This window comes from Rhinolophus sinicus, chromosome 1, assembly GCF_057876585.1.
Source record: "Rhinolophus sinicus isolate RSI-liver-muscle chromosome 1, RSI-T2T, whole genome shotgun sequence".
Taxonomy (NCBI): domain Eukaryota; kingdom Metazoa; phylum Chordata; class Mammalia; order Chiroptera; family Rhinolophidae; genus Rhinolophus; species Rhinolophus sinicus.
In genome coordinates, this window is record NC_142501.1 from 45,570,704 (window position 1) to 45,593,992 (window position 23,289).

Here is a 23,289-nt window from a genome sequence, read left to right on the forward strand (position 1 = left end):
TCATACACAAATCAACTTCCATTTTTTTACAAGACTGGAAGAGATCAGCTTTTGTCCCAGGTGCTGAGAACAATATTTGACTGAAATGTTTCATTGAACTTAAAAATATCTATTTTTTTCCCAACTACTTTAAAAAGTATGAAATGACAGACCTGAGTCAGAAGCAACATTTAATTACCCACACCCACTGCACAACATTTAATTACCCACACCCACTGCACACATTTCCTATAACATCCCTGATGCATAGATAATCCAATCTCGATTCAAAAATTACTCACCAGAGTTATACTGTTTTAGTTTTTAGCTATTCATTAAATATTTATTGAATGACTGCTGTGTGCCAGGCACTACACTATGCACTGATGAAACAGGGGTAAGCCAAGCAGAAAAGTAAAAACCTGTCTCCATGGAGATTACATTCTAGTGAAGGGAAACAATAAGTAACATAAATATCAATTAGTAGAAAGTCCATAGAGAAAAATAAAGCAGGGAGAAAAAAAGGGTAAAACATAGTGAAAAAATAAAAAAGAGAGTAGGGAGTACCAATGATGGGGGCTGCAATTTTAAACAGAGTGATCAAGGAAGAACTCACTAAGAGGAGACATTTGAGAAATGGAAAGATGAGGGAGTGATATAGAAATCTGAGGAGTGCTTTCCTAGCGGAGGAATCAGACCTGCAAAGGCCTCGAAGGATGACTTGTGTGTTCTTAAGAGACCAGGGTGGCTGCTGCAGGGGTGGAGAAGTAGTAGGAAGTAAGGTCAAAGGAGGGGGGAAGGGGAAAGAACACTGCAGCACCACAAGCTACTGGCTTTTATTGAGCAAAAAGGGAGCTACCAAAAGTAGCACTTGGAGGAGCACTGAAGTAGTATGATCTACTTTATATTTTACAAGAATCATGCTGGCTGTCATGTGGAGAAAAGATGGCAGAGATGTCAACAAAAAGGCAGAGTGAACAGTTAGGAGACTTGCAACGCTCCTAGTAAAAGATGGCATTTTGGATCAGGGTGATAGAAGTGTAAGTGATGAGAAAAAGACTCCAGATTTAATTAGAATTGAGATTCGGAGGATTTCTTGGCAGACTGGAACATGAGAGAAAAGCAAGGATAACTCCAAGGCTTTGGATCCAAACACCGGGAAGGATGCCCTTACCTGGTATGTGGAAGATGGTGGGCAAAGCAGGAAGCTGGGTGAGACACTGGTCTAAGAGTGTGATCAGGAGAGAGGTCTGGGCTGAGATCTAAACAGTCAGCAAACAAGGCATTCCAAGCCATGAGCTGGGATGAGATCACCAAAGGAGTGAATGTAAATAGAGGAGAGTGCCAAAGAGTGATCTCTGGTGTTTGCCAAAGCTAAGAGTTCTGAGAGATGAGGAAGAATCTGCAAAGGAGATGGAGAAGAAACAACCTAAGGAAAAACTGGGAGGGTGTGGTGTCCTGGAAGCTAAAGAAAAGTGCTTCATGAAGGCATGATTGTGTCAAATCCCCTTCAAAAGTCAAGTAGGATAAGGAGTAAAAACTGTCCTTGGGTTCAACACAGAGGGCATGGCAAACATGACAGGAGCCATGTAATATAGGGGGAGTGGTAAGGGCAAAGGCCTGTCGGCAAAGGGGTCACAGACTAATGGGAAGAGAGGAACTGAAGAGAGAGAATATAGGCAACTGTTCTAGATAAAGAAAACGAGACAAACAGGACAGTAACTGAAAGATGAAGTGAGATAGAAAGGTTTTTCGTTTTGTTTTCTAAGATGGAAAAAATAACAGCACACGTGCATGCTTATGGAAATGACTCAGTAGAATGGGAAATTTATAAGGTAAAATAAGGGAAAATAGCTGGAATAATAGCTTTTAATGGGAGAGATGAGATCTAAGATACAAGTGGAGGGGCTGGTCTTGGCCAAAATCATGAACAGTGCATCCACAGGTCCAGGAGGAAGCCTGCATCATGGGCAAAATGCAGGCAGGGATGCAGGGACATCGAGGAAACACAAAGGAAGGAGATGAGAGAATCTGGTGACAGGAGCTCTCATTCTGATTGTTTCTATTTTTCTCAATGATGAAGATGTAGTAAGAAGATCTTTTCCTGGGATACTCGTACATCGCATAATAAGATCCAAATAAATGTACACTATACATCATAATATCTTGCTAATTCATGCAATGGGTTACAAATTGGGGAAGATGTACATCCACACAACTTTCTTACGATTACATTTATAACATTTTTTTTTTTTTTGGGTCATCATTTCTTCAAAACTTCATTCCAGGGAATATGAGGTAAAATGTCATCTGAAAAAAAAACCAACGTATTGCCAGAGTCTTTTGTTATACATATGTCTGTATATTTTAAAACAAAAATCTGAAATCCAAGTAAAGTAATAACAACAGCTATAAAGGCAACAGTGAAAAAATAAAATTTAAAGACCTCTTTGCCATATGTAAACTATATACACAATTTTATGCCTTTGTACAAACTCTACATCCAGCCATAATTTTTCACATAGCTGTAATCCGTGTGTTCATACACCTGCGTTCTATTTCAGGGGGCTATTATTTGTATATTTATATGTACTCCAGGTCCACGTTTTTGTTTTAATGGCAATGTAATGTTCTATCACATACTGTGTCTACGTAATCATTTCCCAATCACTAGACACTTTGAGGTTCTCCCTCCAGCCTGGTTTTTAAAAAATTACATACTGTACATCTAAAAATATATCTTTATGCAAACTTTTTTTAATTTTATTTCCTTATAATCCATCAAGTGAAATTTCCAAATCAAAGAATATTAGTAGTTTTATAAGTGAACTCAAAAGCATAGACCTGACCATATTAACTTCTGTATTCAAAGTATTTATATACTTTGGTATCTAGTATACATCAGTAATTCAAAATAGGTTTTTTGAATTAATAAGCAAAATAACAAATAAATGAAACATGTTAAATATGCCTGGCTATTATCTAAACTATTCTCTATAGAAAACATTCCAATTTATTTTACAACCAGAAAAATCTTTTCCTACAAACAATTAGCAGTTTTTTTCTAATTTGCTAATTTAATATGTTATCTTAATTTTCACTTCTAATTATTAACAAGGTTTAACACTTCCCCGAGAGTTTATTTACTAATTGCATTTTCTCCTGCTATAGTCGACTTAATATTTTTTGAGCATAAATATATTTACTTTTAGGTAAATATACCGTAATATTTTTCCAATCTGTTGTTTTGCTTTTAAAGCCTCTATTGGAGGTTTTAAAAATTATAATACAGTGAATCACGTCATTGATATAAAGAAAATCACTCCATTTCTATTTTTTAAAATTTTAGAGATTCTTAAACAATGATATTGAGAATGAGATCTTATATTTACATTATTTTTATTTACATTCTTTCCTTTCCTCAATTCTTTCTTCTCTGCACTATCTTATCTGATTTGTTCAACACTAAACTCTTACAAATAGTTGGATCTATTGCTGGAATTTTTATTTTGTTCCATTCATCTCTTTTCTGCTTTTGATAATACATTATTATGCCATGTACATTATATACTCTGTATTTGGAGTAATTACTTTCTATCTAAGCAGTTCTTGTCTTTCAATAGTTTCCCTAACAATCACTGTCTCATCACTGTTCCCTCAAGAATCATTTAAAAAATTCTAGCACATTAAATATGTATACTAACCTAAGAAATGTCACTGTGACTGTACATATTTAACTTTCATAGTCAAGAACTGGATTTATCACATAATGGAGAGGCAGGGCACACAACGGGCCTCGATCAGAAACCTGGAATTGAATGTCAGCAGTGTCACTAAAGTGCTAATTTGCCTAACCTGTCTGCACTTCCTATAATTCACTCACATTAGTATGGAAAACACGAACATTCTTGGTTAATAAGTGACTGCACATGAAACACATACACACACAGGCATAAAGGATGGGCTTTGTTTTAGGGTCTATCACATTTTGACTTTTAACAATACCACTAATAAGCTGTCTTTAAGTATTATATCCCAGAAAATGAGGATTAGAGATTTACACAGATAAAGACTATTTAAGGCAAAATGATTCACAATTCTATGTTCTTTGCAGTATTTGATTAAACGTATTGGATGAATTTTGACATTAAAAATCATTTAAAAAGGATGAACACGTAGAAGAAGAAATAGTAAACTCTGAAAAATTCTACATATTTCCCTAATATAGGATAGGCATGAATATAATGAAAGATTTTAAAGAAATTCCCAACAACCCTTGCTTTCAAGAGGCATGATAAATGACTCTAATAGTTCTGGTTTTTGTGGTGGGGTTGGCATGTTTTCCAGTCTTAGTGACTTCACTGCTAGGCGGGCAGGAGGCCTGTGGGCCCTGCATGACCTCTGAGATAGTCCTGATATACATGCTGTCTCACCTACAAAAATCACAGATGGTCACATTACACTGACATTGCCTGTCCGCCCAAAAATAGTGAAGGGAAGAGTTCTAGAAGCCGTTTTCTTTCACTTTACAGCAAATATTAGAATTAGGTAGACATGGTAGTTAACTGCTTCAGATCTTATCCTGATAACAACTTACATCACTATATAATTTTCTTTCAAAACTCCAAGCAGTTGCTAACCAAATATTAAACGCTGAATGTTTAGTCCTTGAGTGTTATGCATACAATTCTAGAGCCCCATTTTCTCTCTGTGTTGTATGGAATGCCTTCCTGACATGGAGTCATCAACGAAATCCAAAAAAATATGATAATGGAGTTTTATATGAAAGCTTCCATTATTAAAAATCTTTTCATTCCAAAGCAATTACTTTCAAGATTTATTAAAACTATTCATTCTTTGCTTTTTAAAAGGCAGATACATCTTTTCCACTGAGAAGTAAATTCTTTTGTCTATAAACAGGCATATAAAATATTACAAGACAGATCCAATATCACAGCTCCAACTGGTCCCATACTAGCAGCCGAGACTATACTCTAACAAACAGATTCACATTTTTACAACTTTCTTATTCAACCCCTCCACATAGCCAAGAAAAACTGTTTGCTCTACTCAGTGCTTTGCATTTATTTCTGTTCTCTTCCTCCACCAGAAGAGTACCCTTCTCTCAGACAACCTATGGTTATGACTTTCTTCAAAACGTCACTTACCTGGCTGGAGGTAAATTTTACATACTAATACAAACTGAAAACTTGAAAGAGAGTACTGACTCCCTTTTAAAGTACTCATTCTGTCTTTCAAGTTTGACTGTTCAATTTATATTACGAAATTTTTACTCACCTCTTTCTTACTAGTTATGATAAGCATTAAACCCTCATGATTTCATTTCCCTTGAATTTAAAAAGGTGTTAGGGTGATGACTGAGATGGCTACACCTGATAACAGAAGCTACCATTTATTGATAGCTAGGCATTTTTACATGCATCAGCTCATTTAATTTCTACAACCCTATTTTCTAAGTCCTAGCATAACACTCATCCCAGAGATGAGAAAACTGAAGAACACAGTGGTCATCTGTCAAAGGTTATGCAACTTATGCGCGAATGCTTAATAAATACTGATGCTTTACTTTGCCAGGCAATGTGAAAGCACTTTACAAATATTAACTTATTTAATCTTCATAGCTACCCTATGAGGCAGGTATTAGCCCCATTCTACAGATGAGGAAACTGAAGCACAAGTCTTGACACAGCCCCCAAGTAGTAAGTGGCCAGCCAGAGTGCGAGCCTACACAGTGTAGATCCAAAGGCCTCAAGTTTCACCACCATGTTATTCCACTTTCTGAATTAACTCTGCAGCAATTAAGTACGTATCTGAGGTTTCTTGTGTTCAACTACAGCAATGGTCTGTTGAGTACTGCTTTTATGCATTCTTTAGCTTGCTACATATTTAAGAGCTTAATAAACAGGGGGGGTACTAAGTGCAGGGAGAGGACATAAATACTATTAATACCTAATTTGCTAACCCCATGAGTTTCTGGTCTACCAGGGAGATGAGTCACAGCCAAAAAGATATATTGCAAGGAATAATGCACTTTCATGCCCTAAATGTGGTTCAGAGAAAGTGCTAACGTTTAGCAGAGGCCAACTGAGACCGCTTTTCTGATAAAGCTGGACCTGGAAGGACGAGTAAACACCCTTTGGATAATTCTATGGGAGGATTAACCACCTCATGTTTGTCTTTCCCCACTAGACTTTGGTCTTTTAAGAACAGGGACTATTTTTATCTTTGCCTCTCCAGCACTCAACAAAGTCATCGCTCAGTAAATGGCTATGGGACAAGGAGAGAATGTTTTGGAGAAAGCACATTCCAAGCAGACAGAATATCATGAGCTGAAAGGGAAAAGCAGAAACGCATTTTCTAAATTGTAATTGCTGCATCATAGGCAGTACCTCAGTGTTGTCCAACTCCAGGGGCCCCGCTGCAGTCCGTGTGAATACACCCCCCCCCCGCTTGGGGAAATGCAACGTGAATAGTGCCCTCTGGAACTGTGGAGCCCTCAGCAGCCCGGTGGTAGGCATCCCTGTTCACAAGCTCTTAGCAAGGAAATGCTCTAACCAGCTTTTCTTTCCTCGTTATTCCTTGAAATGCCATGGCTGTATTCTTGAACAACTCATTTAAAAAGTTTATATTTTACAAGTAATGTCCACATAACATACCATGGTAAAGAACAATTATATTCAGGGAGAACTGTCAGTGTCACCGAGCAGTTAAGCATGGACAGACTATGGAGCCAGGCCTCTTGGGAGCAAACTCTGGCTCTAGGAGTTGCTCTGAGACCATGAGAGAAAGTTACATCATCTCTTTCTACCTAAATATCTTCAAATTAAAAAGATTATAGTATTATCTCACTGAGCTATTATGGCGATTATGTGAATATATAGAAAATGTTTCAAAGCGTGCCTGGCACAGCGTCAACCATGGACAAATGTTAGGTATTATCATTTCCAGGGTGTTGGCAGCTAAATCGACTGCCAAGTCACATTGTGCCATGAAGAGTGACTATTGAGAGTCCTCCCCAGGGCAGAACAGGGAGATGATAAAATCAAATCAAGAAGAATGTTAGTGTCACCACCACTGGTGGCACTGGTGGTCCCATGTGACACTGCTTAGCCTCGTGAAATGAGGCTCCCGCCATATGGCTTTTGACACATATTCCAGACCACACTATGGCAAACAGTGGTGTTAATATTTAATAAAAGGCCCAAGGAAAAAACATGCAGTGTCCCAACTTGAGTTTAGAAGTATCTGCAAAACTTAGCTATTTTTTTCTCTCTACATCCAGGGAAATTAAAATGCAAATGTGGAAAAATGTTCTGTGGTTTTCTGGTGAGTACAGCTTTTCCTCCTGACAATGCAAGTTTTCTTACAGAAGTGTCACTACTATGTACTCTGCCAGTCAAAGAAAAAAGAAAGGTGAAGAAATGAAGAGAGCTGTAGACAGGATGGATGTATACAGGAACCCAGTTGGATCAGAAAAAGAAAAGGAAATTAGTTTCATGTACTTTTGAGTCAAGATAGCCAAGACTGCTTGCTACGAGAGATCTACCAGCAGGTTCTACTCGTACATCATTAGGGGTATGAAAGCCAAGGATATCAGTATGATGTCATTCAACTTAGACAGTATTCCTACTTTGAGCTTGAAATACGGAAGAGGGAAACATGAATGGGTGAAAGAAATGTTTTATACAGAAGTCACATGAATAACTTCATAGAATTCATGTTAACAGAATTCATGTTAACAGGCTTCTGTGATCTCACTGACAACTCACTCAAGGAGGGTGTTGCAATACTACCACACAAACATAATTAGATCACAACCTTCACTATAACTGCAATGTCAATGCCACCAGAAATAAAACTTGGGGCGGGGGGGTGGTGCACACAAACTGTTAATGTGTATGAAATAAGGCAAGAGAGGAAGTCAAACAAAGTTTTACTTTACATGTCACTTTCATATCAGTAGAAAGCATAAATCCAATACAGAAATCCTGCTTTAAAAGAAGATTAAACTGGGGCCGGCCCAGTGGCTCAGGCAGTTGAAGCTCTGTGTTCCTAACTCCCAAGGCTGCCAGTTTGATTCCCACATGGGTCAGTAGGCTCTCAGCCACAAGGTTGCTGGTTTGACGCCTCGACTCCTTGAGTCCCACAAAGGATGGTGGGCAGCGCCCCCTGCAACTAAGATTGAACACGGCATCTTGAGCTGAGCTGCCGCTGAGCTCCCGGATGGCTCAGATGGCTCAGCTGGTTGGAGCGCGAGTCCTCTCAACCACAAGGTTGTCGGTTTCACTCCGCAAGGGATGGTGGGCTGCGCTCCCTGCAACTAGCAATGGCAACTGGACCTGGAATTGAGCGCCCTCCACTACTAAGGTTGAAAAGGACAACAACTTGACTTGGAAAAAAGTCCTGCAAGTCCACACTGTTCCCCAATATCCCCTTCCCCAATAAAATCTTAAAACAAACAAAAAAAAATTAAACTGAAAGAAATTGGGTGGGGTGGGACAGAAAAAACACACTTCATTATAAAAAAAAGAAACAAGCATTAACTGATTATTTAAAAATCTGGCTGATTCTAGCTAACTTTGTTGATCTTAAATGAAATTCTTTTTTTAACATTAATGCATAATTTCACGATGTTTTGATCAAACAAGATCTTGCTTTGCTTGGCATTAAAGAATAAGAATTCAAAGTGCGGTGTGGGAGAAAAATGTGATATTTTTAGAAGAGTTACTCAACAGGCCATATCACACCTATTACAAGCTGCAATATGCAGCTACAAATTGTGTTCCAGAAGAGGGAGTACTGGAACAGAGGCTGGAAAAGGATAAACTGGTGTAAACCTAAGATTAATTCAACAAACCCAGTGCAAATAACCCAGTGAAATTAGTATGTCAATTCTTGGTAAAGGTTTTGCATATTGGTGGGTATCTGACCTTAGAGACTTCTTGATGTTCCCTATAGGCACTAACCACCACCGAGAATGAGCAGTAAAATAAATGCTAACACCATGGAGAAAGGACTAAATTAAATGGCTTGCTTTTTTGGCTAACTATGGATATGCCAACAGTGATAACAGTACTATGTTCTTGTAATTTTGCCCTTTCTAGACAATACTGTGTTATGCATGAGAGATACAAGGTCCCAGATGACAATCAAAGAAAGCAGAACTGTGCAAGCACATTCTTTCAATCCTGTTGTACCAAACCATACCTAAAAACTTTGGCTACAGGTACAATACTGCTAAATAAACCCTGCGCAATGTAATTGTGTATGAAGGACATACAAAATAAGATTACCCACCCTGTAGAATACAGTAAGTTTGGGGAGTGCAAATTTGCGTGGAAGGGGTTCAGAACAGGCCTCCCCAAGATGTGCCGCCTGGGTATATGGATTACTTTGAGTCGAAAGCAATCAAGACCCTGTGGGCTCCAGAGAATCTTTTACCTCTCCCTTGAAGAATTTAAGTTGGGAGCCTTGCCCATAATGAGAGTTATCACCAGAGATAACTTTGTTATAACTGATCTATTATATGGCAGGGCAAACATCTAATTACTAAATATCTGCTCTTATCGTCCTTCAAATGACCTTCCTCCCCCGCTCAGAAACCCCAAGGCGCCTTACCTCATTCTTAGCTCAAAATGCCACAATATATACCTCATTTTAACTTTGTTTCTGAACCTTTCATGTATGTGGGTTTCCCAAACATACATACATACATAAATTTGGTTTGATTTTGTTAATTTAATCTCTCTCAAATATATATATACATATATATATATATATATATATATATATATATATATATGCATATATATATTAGACCAGCTGAACCTAGAAGGGTAGAGGAAATTTTCTTCTTCTCCTAGTGTCCTATTTGAAATTTGAGTCTTCAAGTTTAAACAGTTTGAGTGGCAATGACAGTAAGGCAGGGACAATGGTCTGTCCCCAGGACTCAAGTCAAGGACAAGAGCAAAACAAACCAGAGCAATCAAAGGAAGCTTTAGTGAAGCCAAAAACCTAAAATATTGCTCTGTTCAAAATAGGCACTCATAAGCTGATTTTGCTGTAACTCGTCAAGGAAACTGAACCCTTAAACTAAAATAAACACAAATACCCCTGATTTGAGATGTTTCTGTCTTTTACTATGTGACTCATTTAATACAAATTAACACCCACACTAAACTGCTTGACATCTTTATCTTTCTCAGAGTTTCTGTTGAAGGGCCCACTGACTCTTCCAATTCCAGATATTCATAGCCACATGCTATGCTTTACCCATCTTATAGTAACCACCTCAGCCAAGGACTTCTAATACTACAAAACTCAAAGAGGCAAGAGCTTTGGGGAAGGAAGGAGAGAGTTTAAAAGCACAATGGGGGAGGAGAGAAGACCAGATTCAAGGGATGCTTACTCTGATCATATCATTTACAACTAAAAACCTCCACTGACTGTCCCTCCATAGGCAGGGCCAAATAAACCCTGTTCAGCCTACCACCACCCCCGGCCCCCCCCCAAAAAAAATTCGTTCCAGTTTCATGACCACCCTACCACCACGCTTCAGTCACTTTATGCTTCAAACACTGCTTTGATTCTTCTCTGCCTTTACACCTGCTGCTAATTCTACCTTAAGTGGTAACAGAAAGAGGTTTTGTTGTTTTAATCCTGACTTTGTACCAGTGACCTTGTCATTTAACTGCTGTAGGCTATATCCACATCCAGCAGAAGGTGACCTGTTTCACACCTATTTCAAAGAGTTAGAAGGATTAAGTGATTTAAACACGAAATATTAGTTCCTTTCCCAGCTCCCTCTACATCTGTTGAACTCCTACTCACCCTTCAAACCCCAGCTTAAATAATTCTGTCTCTGTAAAATCCTCTTAATTCTGTGTTCTATTTACTTCCTCCCACAACGGACTCAACTGCCCACTCTTCTGTGTGTCCCACAGCACCTAGAGAAACCTCTACTGTATTTTAATTGCTTGCGGATGGTCTTTCTTTTCCATTAGAGAATGAAAACCTCCAGAGTGGGATTTTTATCTAATTACTGTCTACTCCAAATCTGACAGAATCAATAATGGAAGTTTAATTAGCATTTGTTGAATAGAAAATGAATTATTTCATTAAACTGTTATAAACAAAAACCCTTAGATGGCCTATCAAATATTTTATAATACCCTATTTTTTAAAAAAGAACAATCCTAACTAGAGTGGTACCCTACCAGCAATGTAATTACTTTAACGTTTCTACTTACTATTCATTCATTTAATTCATTTATTCAACACGTGCCTCCTACGGGCTAGGGATATATCAGTGAACAAAATGAACAAAAAACACTGTCTGTGTGGACCTTATATTTACCATAGGCAAATTGGTGAAAAAAATTATCACTGCAAACTTGTCAACATTTACTAAGTATTGAAAGGACAAAACAAACAACAAAACAAACAAAAAAACCCTTCTGACCACACTTAAAATTTAACTACTTAAAAAAGTAGCATGAAATTAACCAAGAATTAGTGTATCAAACAAATAAAATTTAATGTCTTAAAAAAATGCTCATGTTAGGGACCCATTTTCTTGTAGCTGAAAATAATTCTTGTGACTTCTCTTTTGAGGGGTTAGTAATCTATGAGTTTTAAGTATTTTACGTGTACAATTACATACTTTACATAGACTCTAATTTGTAATGTGGTGTTGTTCCATGTGGTCTACTACAAAGCCTGTTCATGATCTTAGAACATTCTTCATTTTATAAGCGAAGCGGTTTTATGAAACTTTGTTATCAGGGGTTCTATTCTAAGGGGTACTTTCGCCATGAGTGACACAGGCCTTAACAGGACTGAATCAGAACCATGTTCCAACTAGCTGCACTGTCAGGCAAGCAGCCCAGGCACCACAGGACCACACTGATACACAGAAGCATCCTTAGTTCTTATACACCAGCCTTTCCAATCCTGCTTCCTCCTCTTTGTTGCATCCACCCTGTTCCCCAAGAATGCCCTATGCTTTCCTTTCTTTATTCATTCCCTGGCTAGAAGGTCCTTTCCTCATTTCCGCTGTGACAATACTGCTCATCAACATACATTTCCATCAGGAAGAGCTTCTGGCTTCCCTCAGCTCCCAGTAACCTTACCCTTTTTGAATTCATCAGCCCTCTGAGAGCCTTTCTTATGGAGTTTAGCAAGTTCTACCTGGCTTCAGTTCCACCCTGCCACCCTTACTGGAGTATAAATGCTCCTCACCATTCTGCTCACATCACCTGGAAGGGGACCTTACACATAACAGGGGCTCAATTTTCCTATTAGATAAAATAGTCAACATAATATCCAAATACCCAATACTTGCCATAGCTAAACATGAGGAGGCTTCATTTAGAGATCTCTGCAAAACATTATTAAATTTTGAAATCACAAATAAGATTCAGTCTCGCAGACCAAATCTTGCTACCTAAAATTGTTCTATGTCAGAAGAAACAAACAAACAAAAAAAGGTGGTCTGGGTGTCCCAAGCAGAGAATGCTGAGAAAAGAATCCCCTGATCATTAGACGTCAACACCAGGTTATTTGTTGGGTCCTGAAGGTACAGGTAGCTCCTACATAAAGAGAGTTCACTTCAGCTGTACTTTATGGTCATTTTGGACTTTAATGTGCCAACTTAACATTTTATATTGAGAGCCTATCCCTGCTTCACTAATTGCTCAATAAACAAACAAAAAGGATGTCAGAAATGACAGCTTTGGGATACAAAGTGCAGTGTGTGTGTGTGTGTGTGTGTGTGTTTGTGTAGGAGTGGGGGAAGTGGGGAAGGGTTAGTTAGCCTCAAGATTCCTACCCCTGGAATTGTATAAATGGGGCTCGATTCCCCTGAGAGCCTACAGAGAAAGGGTGAAAAGCATAAATGTCAAACAAGCGGTGACTGGACAGATCATCCGAGCCCCAGGTTGAAAGGGCTTCATCAAGACCCAGCCATAGAGAGGAAATACGTAGGTCAACAGCACCCTAAAGGAAACAAAAACTGAATTATGAAATGAAACATTTAAAAAGCATCAGCAGTATGTCTTAGAAAAATTCCTAGTGAGATTGAAGTGTCAACCCCCCACTTTCCCTCAAAAGTGCTTTCTAATAATACTGAGTACATTCCAAATAGCTTCCTTCTGCCAAGAACTTGCCAATTGTACCTTTCCTGCTCAGCAACCAGGGTGAAAAATCAATGCCCTGGGAACGTTAATACCGTATTTTTAAAGTAAATTGCAAAGATCTATCTTGCTAGGCATTTATCCACAGGGGGAGTAGCTCCTAAATGAATTTAGGAAGTGAATATGACCTTAAATAGATACAATAATTTGGTTCCCAACGGGAAGGCAGGAGAGGCAAAACAAAGAGGAGAATGGGTGAATATGGATTTAAAGGGAAAAGTTAGCAAAACGGAGTTAAGGGAAACCATTTGGGAAAAAAGATGAAAGCAAAAAGCCATACAAAAAGTAAAAATTATACTCTGTCTAAAGATAAATGACTAGAGAAGAAAAAGAGAGAAGGGGTAGCAAAAAATAGTTTTTGAGTCTAGAATTACTTAACTTTAAAATTAACTTACTGTTACTTTAAGACTGATGGGATTCGCACTTTGGAATCCTAGAAAAGGAGCTAGCAGTGGAGAAACAAAGTGAGCGAGTTCCGGAAATTAGAGACCCTCCCTCTTAAGCTGTAGAGGAGCATTAGGCAAGGCTAGATCAAGGAAAAAGCTGGTGATAAGCAGGGTTCTTGGAAGGGCTGAGGCCAATCACACGGATTCACTTGACGGTGGGCGATTAAACATTCCACATGGGTTCGGGGTAGACTACAGCGAGTCCGCCCCAACCCCCTAGGGAGCCAGCCTTAGAAGCGGGACTAATAGATGGGCTCTCAGGACAAGAGACGCGGAGGGGAGGATTCTCGGACCTGCCAAGACTCGACGGGGACCTCGAAGGGGCAAAAGGAAAGCAGCGATCAAGGGTTAAGAGCGGTAACGCCAGGGGCCCTGGATTCCCTTTGCAGAGCCCGAACTCACCGATGCCAAGCCCTACGACCAGGCGTCCCGCGAGCAGGGTCTCCTTGTTGTTCGCCGCGGCCAGCACCGCGGAGCCGGCGGTGAAGAGGGCACTGGCCAGCAGGATGGCGGCGCGGCGGCCGAAGACGCCGTTGAGGGCCCCGCCAGCCAGCGCCGAGACGGCAGCCGCCCCCACCGTGCTGGACACCAGCAGCTCCTGCCACAACGCGTCCAGGCTGAGCTGCCGCTTGAGCAGCAGCATCGCCCCCGACACCACCCCGGTGTCATAGCCGAACAGGAAGCCGCCCAGCGCGGAGAAGACCGCCACCACGTACACGAAGGCGGGGGTCTCGTCCTGCTGGAACTGCTGCCGAGCCGCGCGCTCCAGGTCCCCGACGCCGCCGCTACTGCCCGCGCCCGCGCTCTGCAGGCTGCTGCTCGACTCCGCGGCCGCCAGGAGGCTGCGCTCCCCGGCCGCGATCGCCGCGTCCGGCTCCTGCTGCTTCCTGCGCCGCTCGCCCTTGAGGCTGCTCAGACTCCGCAGCGTGTACTCCACATTCTCGCTCGCCTTGCGGGACATAGGGCAGCAGGGGCCCGGGGCTTCCCGGGGGGACGAGGCAGGAGCAATCGCCGCCGCCTTCCTCCTCCCGGTTCTCGCTCCGGATGCCACGGCAGCAGCCGCCGCCGCGGCCGATCCGGCGAGAAAGTTGCTGCCCGCCGAGCACCGGCGATGCGGAGTTGGAGCCTAGCGGGTCTCACTCGAGACTCACGCCCCGCGCCTGCCGAGCTGGCGCTGCGAAGCGGGCGAGAGGCGGGGCCGCGGGTCACGTGCAGTCCCGGGCCAGCAGGGCCGAGCCACGGAGATGCCCCGCCCGCTCCCTGGGCGGGGCCAGGCTCAGCCCGCCCTGGACTCCACCCCCAGGTGGAGGACTACCTCTAATGTAGACTCCTTCATTTAAGGCTCTGACATCTTTAAGGAATTAACCCTGGCTTGGGGGCTGCAGCTGGGGTGCAGGCTAATATTGGTTTTGGGAGGCTAGGGAGAGAACCCCTTAAAACACCCTGATCTTTCTTCTAACAGTCTGGGGATGGCCAAGGCTGGAAGGGCCTAGAAAAAATAGCCTGGTATGGTACATAGCAAGTACACTTCATCGTATAATATTGTGACCTAAATGAGTTTGTTGTGGAGCGATTCAGGACTGTGTTCTCCTATTTCAGTAACCAGTTTCCTCGCACTGCCAGTCCCTCCTCAATTTGTGCTTAAAGTCAGGGTACATCTTGATGCTTTGAGGACAGAGATAATGTGTCTCCCCAGGTGAATCCCAAACCTCCTCTCATGGATCTTTGATATGTAAAAGAAAATTCACATTTATGTATTTCACTACTCTTGTATAACCACGTAGTTCCTCGTGGTAGAAAGTAAACCAAAGAATCCTTCCCCAACATGCTCATCAAAAGGAAGAATGTCTTTTCTCCCGAGAAATCCCCACTGTTGCCCTCCATTTACAGGGGCAATGTAAACAAAACAAAAATGACACTATTTGCGACCAGTTTTAGAGAAGCATGATTTTGGCCCTCCGATTTGATTTCATTCTTCAAGCTGAGGGCAGGAAGTAAAGCATCATATGATTCTATTCCTCAGAATTTCAGTGCTCTTTTGTTTTTCTTAGTTGAACAAGAGGTTTCTTATCCTGAGACCTATCTTTCATGTGACCTACAACTTTTTCCTTTTAGAGAAAAGGATTTCATCGTCCCTGTTTCAATAAAAAATTACAATAGAACTTGTCAAAATTGCTTTCATTTGGATGATCAGTTATAATTATCTCCCACAATATACCACTTTCCTTTCCAACAACATGGAAAAATGAACTAATGAACTCAGAGGGTTTAACTTTTTAGACTTATTGTGTGGCTTCAAAGCAAGGTTCTCTTCACTCTCGGGGATCCGTTAAACAGAGCTTTTAGCTGGGGAGAAATGAGCTCCTTAATATTCAGGATCAGAAAAGATTCAGGTGAGAGCACGCTTTTTTCTCTGTCTACATAGTAAAACTGCGCCACCTGGTGGTAGTCCGGTTCACCCCTTCTGAAGAAAACCTCTCCCAGATGAGATCAACTGGTAGGGTTGACAGTTCCCTCTTGTTCAGATGAAACAAACTCCCTTTTGTTCCTAGCAAGTGTAGTGAACACCTTGCCTCCTGAGCATCCCTTACTGAAAATTCGACTTTTCTGTAACAGAACATTCAACTACTTAAAATTGTTCTGCTCTGTATCATCAGGGCATTTAAATACCCACTGTCAGGTTACATGTGAAAAGAAACACAACATGAAAAAAAGACAACAGAGAGCTAAACAGAGTTCTTCTCAGCCCATGGAGGGAGCCAAGTTCAATTTAACACAACAGCATGAGTCTAAAACAACGTTCCCAAAGCCTGCCCCACCTTTAAATTATGGTGAAATGGAAAGCCCATCAGCTGAGAATTGAAAGAGATAAGTCCCTACACTATCACTATTTTACTGGACAGCTTTTAACAAACCACTAGATTAGTTTTCACCTTGTTTTCTCATTTGTCAAGGAAATAATGGTGCAACTACTCATTAACTAGAGGAAGCATGAAAAAGTATTTTGAAATATAATTAATTACCATTGCAGAGTAAATAATTATAAGAATCATTATTGAAGATGATTGGATAAAGAAGAGGTGATACGTATATACAATGGAATGTTACTCAGCCGTAAAAAATGAAACCTTACCATTTGTAATAACATGGATGGACCTAAAGGGTACTATGCTAATTGAAATTGAGAAAGACAAATACCAGATGATCTCACTTATATGTGGATTCTAAAGAACAAAGTAAAAAACAAAACAAAAAATCAGAAACAGCTCATAGATGCAGAGAACAAACTGATGGTTACCAGATGGGAGGGATATTAGAGGGGTGGGTGAAAAACATGAAGGCATGAAGTACAAATTGATAGTTACAAAATAGTCACGAGGGTGTAAAGTACAGTATAGGGAATATAGTCAATAATATTGTAATAACTATGTATAGTGCCAGGAGGGTACTAGACTAATTGGGGGATCACTTCATAGATTGTATAAATGTCTAACCACTATGCCGTACGCCTGAAACTAATGTAAAATAATACTGAATGTCAACTATAATCAGAAAAAAAAACCATGAAAAAAAAGAACCATTATTGGTTTGCAAGATGAGTTCAAAAGCCCCAGTTTTAGTACATTTGCTTTACGACCTCCAGGAACAGTAAGGACCCACTGTAGAAAAGGAAAAGAAGAGAGTGAGGGGTTTTAGCTATACTGCAATAGATCTGGAATATCAGGCAATACTCAGTATTGATTCAATAGAAATTGTTGTTGTTGAGAGGGGGTGGTGGGGTTGGTAGCAGAGTGCTGTCGTTATGTTTGTTGGACGTTTATTTTCAATTTCACAAGAAATGCATCCTTGCTATAAATCAGTCTAACAATAAAGATAACAAAAAATTCCTTCCTAATAATTTCTTCCACCATAATATTCCCTTTTCCCAGAGATAACCCCTCCTACCACTTTGAAATGAATCTTTCCAGAGCGTTCCCTATATGTGAATATGTATGCATTTAGTACACAGTAAAATATGGAGATTGTTTCATTGGTTTGTTTTTGTACTATTTAGGTTGCGAAGGTAAGAAAACCCAAATCAAACTGATTAAATCCAAATCAAAATTGTAGCAGAGAGGGAGGATTTATTGACTCTTGTTTCTGAAAAGTGTATAGACTGGTTTCAAGTACAGCTGGATATAGGACTCAAACACCAGGATGTCACCAAGAGGAGACTGCTCCATCTCTTCACTCCGCTTCCTGCTACTTAAGCTCCATTCTCAAATTGCACATGGTGGCCAAATGGGCTACCGAAAGTTCTATTCTCTATATCTTAGTCCACTCATGTCTGAAGGGCAGAAAAAGCTTTTTTGCTCTGAAGCCCTAGCAAACCTTATTGTTTCTAATTGGATCTGTCAATTATGTGCCCATCCCTGACCCAATTACTATAGCTGGGAGATTGCAGTTTGATGATAAGGTGAGAGCCAATCAGTGCCCACATTGGGAGCTGTTAATGGAAGTAAATTATATGGGCTAAGATTGTTGGGAGGGTTCCCATTAAAAATCTGGGGTACTATTTTGCCAGAAGACAGGCAAATAAATCCTGGGCAATAAAACCAACAGATTTGAGTTACCATAAGTAACTAGTAAAGTAACATAGCATAAAAGCCAAGTGAAGAATTTCAAGGAGGAAATGGCTAAAATAATCAAATATATTACATACAGATCATTGCATTTGGCTATTAAAAAGTCAGTAGTGAAGACCTGATTAATGTACACCATGGTGACTATAGTTAATAGGTCATTAGATATTGTATACTTGAAATTTGCTAATAGAATAGATCTTAAATGTTCTCACTACCAAGAAAAAGGTAACTATGTAAGGTGACAGATATGCTAGTTCGCTTGACTGCAGTAATCATTTCACAATGTATATGTATATCTAAATACCACATTGCATACCTTAAATATATATATGTATATATGTACATATATATGTATATAATTTTTATGTCATACATATATACAATATATATGTATATAATATATATGTATACAATTTTTATTTGTCAATCATACCACAATAAAGCTGTGGGGAAAAGAGAGGAAAAAAAGTCAATGGTGACAGCTGAGAATTAGAATGTTGTTTTGAAGGTATTCTGTGCAGAAACCCAGTAATACCAGAATCCTGGCCTACTGATCATACCTCATTTCTGTACATATAATAGATCATAGCAGCACTAGAATAAACATATTATATTGTTAATATGTACAAAGATAAAGTGTGAGTCCCATGGCTTAGTTCTGAGATATAATCATATGTGCTTAGTAATAAGAGTTCCCCCCAAAGCTTGCCTTTTTTTGACTTGCTGCTCTAAGGTGGAGGAGGCAAGAGATGGGATGGCGGAGGTAGGAATGGAGGGGAAGAAGAAAGGATGGTCCCTATTCCCTAAAGGACAATACACTATCTAGATCTGCTTACTATAGGGAGACAGGGATAAAGAAACACAAGAAAGCACGAGGCATGAGTGATGTTTGAACACATGTTGATCCTGCCCACGAATAACAATGACACAGCCAGGAACACAACCTGTAACAAAACATAACATCACCTCCTTCTCCTCTGTGTGGGGGGGCTTGCAAAGCCTTTTCCCCTCAGAGACTTTTAAGAGAGCAATTTCAATGAAGAGGGAATTTAGTGGAAAGAGCAAACATACACTGCATTTTCTAAAAGTCTCTTGGTAAAGGCAATAAAAGGGAGAATAGATTAAAGAATTATCAGCATCAAGAGAAAGGTAAAGGTGTCAGGCATGACTTGAACTTTTGCAGATGTCGAAGTGAAAATAAGAAAATGACAATTCAAGAACAAGAGTGATTGATAGAGCAAAGTCCCCACCCCCACCCGAAAAAAAAAAAAAAAAAAAAGGCAGGAAGGATAAAGCGCAAGATCAATAGGGGAGAGGCTAACCTAATATTAGGTAGGAGGAGGAATACTTCTTCCTCTCAGAAAAAGGCAAGCAAAAAAAAAAAAAAAAAAAAGGCAGGAAGTAAGAACATTGTAATATTATAATAACAACAATGGGAAAAGAGTTCTATTAAACAGATAAATAATTTTGGTGGGGGTGGAGTGAATCTAGATGTTGTCGGCAGTAAGACCCAAGTTCATGTCTTCATTCTGCTACTTAGTTAATTATGTGACTTTGAGCAACTTACTTATGTTTGCTAAGCATCAGTTCTCTCTTCTGTGAAAGGGGGATAATAATACTGTATCCGTATTTAGGTGGCCTCAATTCTGAGTAAAAGAAACTCTACACTCAAACTCTCTTATCCATTGGATTTATTATTGCATAAATCCAAATGTCCACAGGTGGGCATCAGGAATTGTATAATTGGTCTGTGAAAAATGGTATTAAAGATCCAGATTCTAGCTTTTTCTTCACTCTGCTATTCTTAGTGTGCCAATTTTTCCCTCTGCTGACTTCTCCAAAAGTGATAAGAGGACTCCACCATTTCCAGGTATCATATTTTTCTAATTTAGAAACAGAAAAGCATAGTACCTAGTCCCTATCCTCAAATGTAATATATTCCAGGTAGCAAAAGACCACATGACCATATGTAAAAATACCTAATAATGGAAAGCATAGTGTACTAAATTGTTGCTAGAGATGAAAATTACAGTGGAGCTCAACTTTGATTACAGAATGTCAAAATATTCTTTATTGACCCACATGAGTACCTCCAAACGATAACAGTTAAAAAAAAAAAAACTTGGCTTACAATTTCAAGAAATAATTTAATCATTTAAATAGGATCCAGTAATCTGAAATGATGACAGTGGGGAGTATTTGTTTCAAAGATGATTACTAATGAAACGAACAACTCACCCCCTTTAATTGAGAATTAATTTGAGTTGATGCTGATTCTTCAGTCAGTTTCAAACTTTTGGCCAGTAGTGAAAAATACTTTTTAAATGTATTTTGTAACATGGTGAACTCCTCACTCATCATTTTGTTTTAAACAATACAGTAAGCTTTGTTTTGCATTTTGAGTCCAAATTGTGAACTCAGTTGTAATAGTGACTCTCTCTGAAGTAAGCATGGTAATATTATGACTTAGCAAAATACACAATGCAATATATAGATGATATGTTATAAATATGGAAACTTGAAGCCTATATAATTTTACTAACCAATCTCATTCCCAATAAATTTAATAAATAAAACAATTATGTGGAAAAATGGTGCACAAGATCCACCTGAAACAATTAACTTATAGTTGGGTAACGAAATTATTTAGGTAAATTAATAAATTTCTGTCTCCATATACTATCCTTTTAACTCCAGACAACCAAAAATATTTAATTTGCTAATACAAATTGTGTAACTCATTGTTCATATAACTTACATGGCAGTAGCAAACATTGCTTTGAAGGATGCTTTTTTCTTCCCAGCCAGTAGTACTTGCAATGCAAAATAAGATGGTTTGAACTAACCTATGCAAAACATATTTCAGAAAGAGTGGCCAACCTCAATGTTTCCAAAAGAATGCTATTGTAGTTTCCTTCCTGATACTCTCTCGTATGTATATTTTTATATATCTCCAATACACTAAATGAGACTTGAGTGGTGTTGAACTTGTTTTCATATCTGATTTTTGTGCTAAAAGTCAATAAGTGTGGGACAGAGAGTCTTTTGGTGGAGATAGGAGCATTCACTACTGTCTTCCTCTGATTTTCTTAAACAGAAGATGCTTAGAACATATATCTTTGTAAGAGCAGTTAGAGAGTTTTTATCTACAAATCAGCCCACAATTAAAGAAGAGTGTTCTTAGTAAATGAGAGCAGGACCTGTGTTTGCCCTGTTCACCCCTGAATCTAGCACACTGCTGGCACATATAGGAGCTCAGTAAATATTTATTGAATGAATGAATACACGAGTGAGTGAGTGATATCAGTCTGTAGGGAATCTGTTTGATTTGGGTCTGTAAGTCATCACTTTCCACATCTATACATAATATGATGAAATAATGACAATTTGAGATGATACAAGTGTCTGTGTAACATGCCACCTGATTCCAACCCTATACATAGCTCAGGTAGTTATCAGATTTTAACGATTAAAGCATGTTTTTTCTTAAGAAATATATAACATAGGCTACAGAGTTTAGTAGAAATAAATATGCGATTTGCTAAGCATTTATTTTATGAAAAGCACTTTACTTTGCACAGTCCTGAATTGTTCTCATTCCCAGTGGCAAAACACTGCATGTTCATATATAAAATAGCTGATCATATAAATCATTACGTACCACATTATTGAAAGTGACAAAAATTCTGATTGAGTCCAAAGGAGAGAGATCAATGGATTGATACTTAAAATTTATAAAAACTAAAATTGTATTTTTTTCTCTCTCATTCAAAGCTACAACATTTAAAAAAAATTGTTACAACAGTAGAATTATTCTTATTCCTCATTGGTACCAAAATTGTTGATGAAATGTCAACTGACCAAACTATTATAATAAATAATTTTGTTTTGCTTGGGTTTTATAGTCTAACTTAGTTTTTACACTTATCTGGCCTATTAGTGGCCACTGTCTGTTTTGTGATTCATTTCGGGAGCCCTAGGTTAAAAGTGGCAAAGCACAACTTGTTTGTATTACATCCAAATCAAGACATTGTACCCAGTTATTAATCAGACAGCTGATTACTCTGCTTATCACGCTATGGTTTTGCATATTATTGTAAAGAAAAAGTGTCAAATAAAAGGAAAAATTGCATAAACCCCAAACAGAATAAAAATACATACTTTGAAAATCTTTGAAAAGAAAATCTTGGCAGTTTTAAAGCTGAACCCTAAGTTAATATACTTACCAATCAATGGCCTGTCATCTTGGAAAATTACTGCAAACTCTATGCAAAACAAAGAAATGAACTATTTTAGCAGCTTTTCTCACCACCAAAAAGAACAAGAATGCTTCCAAGTGCAAAAAAGCATTCCTTGGAATGCAACACAAAAAAACAAATTCTGTTTTTGAGCTGAAAAGCTGATATAATTTCATTATTTTCTCTGAACCATTGAATTGTTATAAGAGATGTTTGGATAAGTATAGAAAAATTCAGTAAATATGTCATTGCCACTGGCTAATGATGACAGATATTCATCAGGGAGTGATTTTGTGAAAAAAAAAAAAAAAAAAAGAAAAGAAAAAGAAGAAGAATGTAACAGAGCACTGACAAGGAAAGCAAAGTCAATTTCTTCAGTATGATCTTTGTTTTGTAAAATTGCCATGAAATTTCCATGCAGGAGCCCTGGGGTAATCACAGATATTACTCATAGACCTACAGGCTAACTGTAGACTCAGCTTTCATCCTAATGGATGAGAGATTCACAGTGTAAATGATGGGGGGTGGGGACAAGCAGTTACCTATATAATTTATAACTCATAATTTTAAAGCCCTTGTTGACATTAAACTAGTAATAATTGATAGAACTAGTATATAGAAAATAGTACATCATGAGGTATAAAGTATTTGAATAACACTATCAGCCACATTAAACTGACACTTAGAGAACACCCCATCCAATAATAGCAGAATACATATTCCTTTTAAGTACACCTGGAACATTTACCCAATTTAAACCATAACTTGGGCTTTAAAACCTGTGTTA

The 23,289-nt window shown here is 38.9% G+C and overlaps 1 protein-coding gene across 1 annotated transcript in view; it reads right to left on the minus strand.

The window, feature by feature from the left end:
- The window catches only part of SLC2A13 (solute carrier family 2 member 13), a 309,333-nt gene extending 294,500 nt beyond the window's left edge, over nt 1–14,833 (minus strand). The window contains exon 1 of the mRNA XM_019736318.3: nt 14,042–14,833. Coding sequence (XP_019591877.2) covers nt 14,042–14,600 — 559 coding nt within the window. The 5' untranslated portion in view covers nt 14,601–14,833. The remainder of the gene's footprint in view (nt 1–14,041) is intronic.
- Between the last annotated feature and the right edge of the window lie 8,456 nt (nt 14,834–23,289).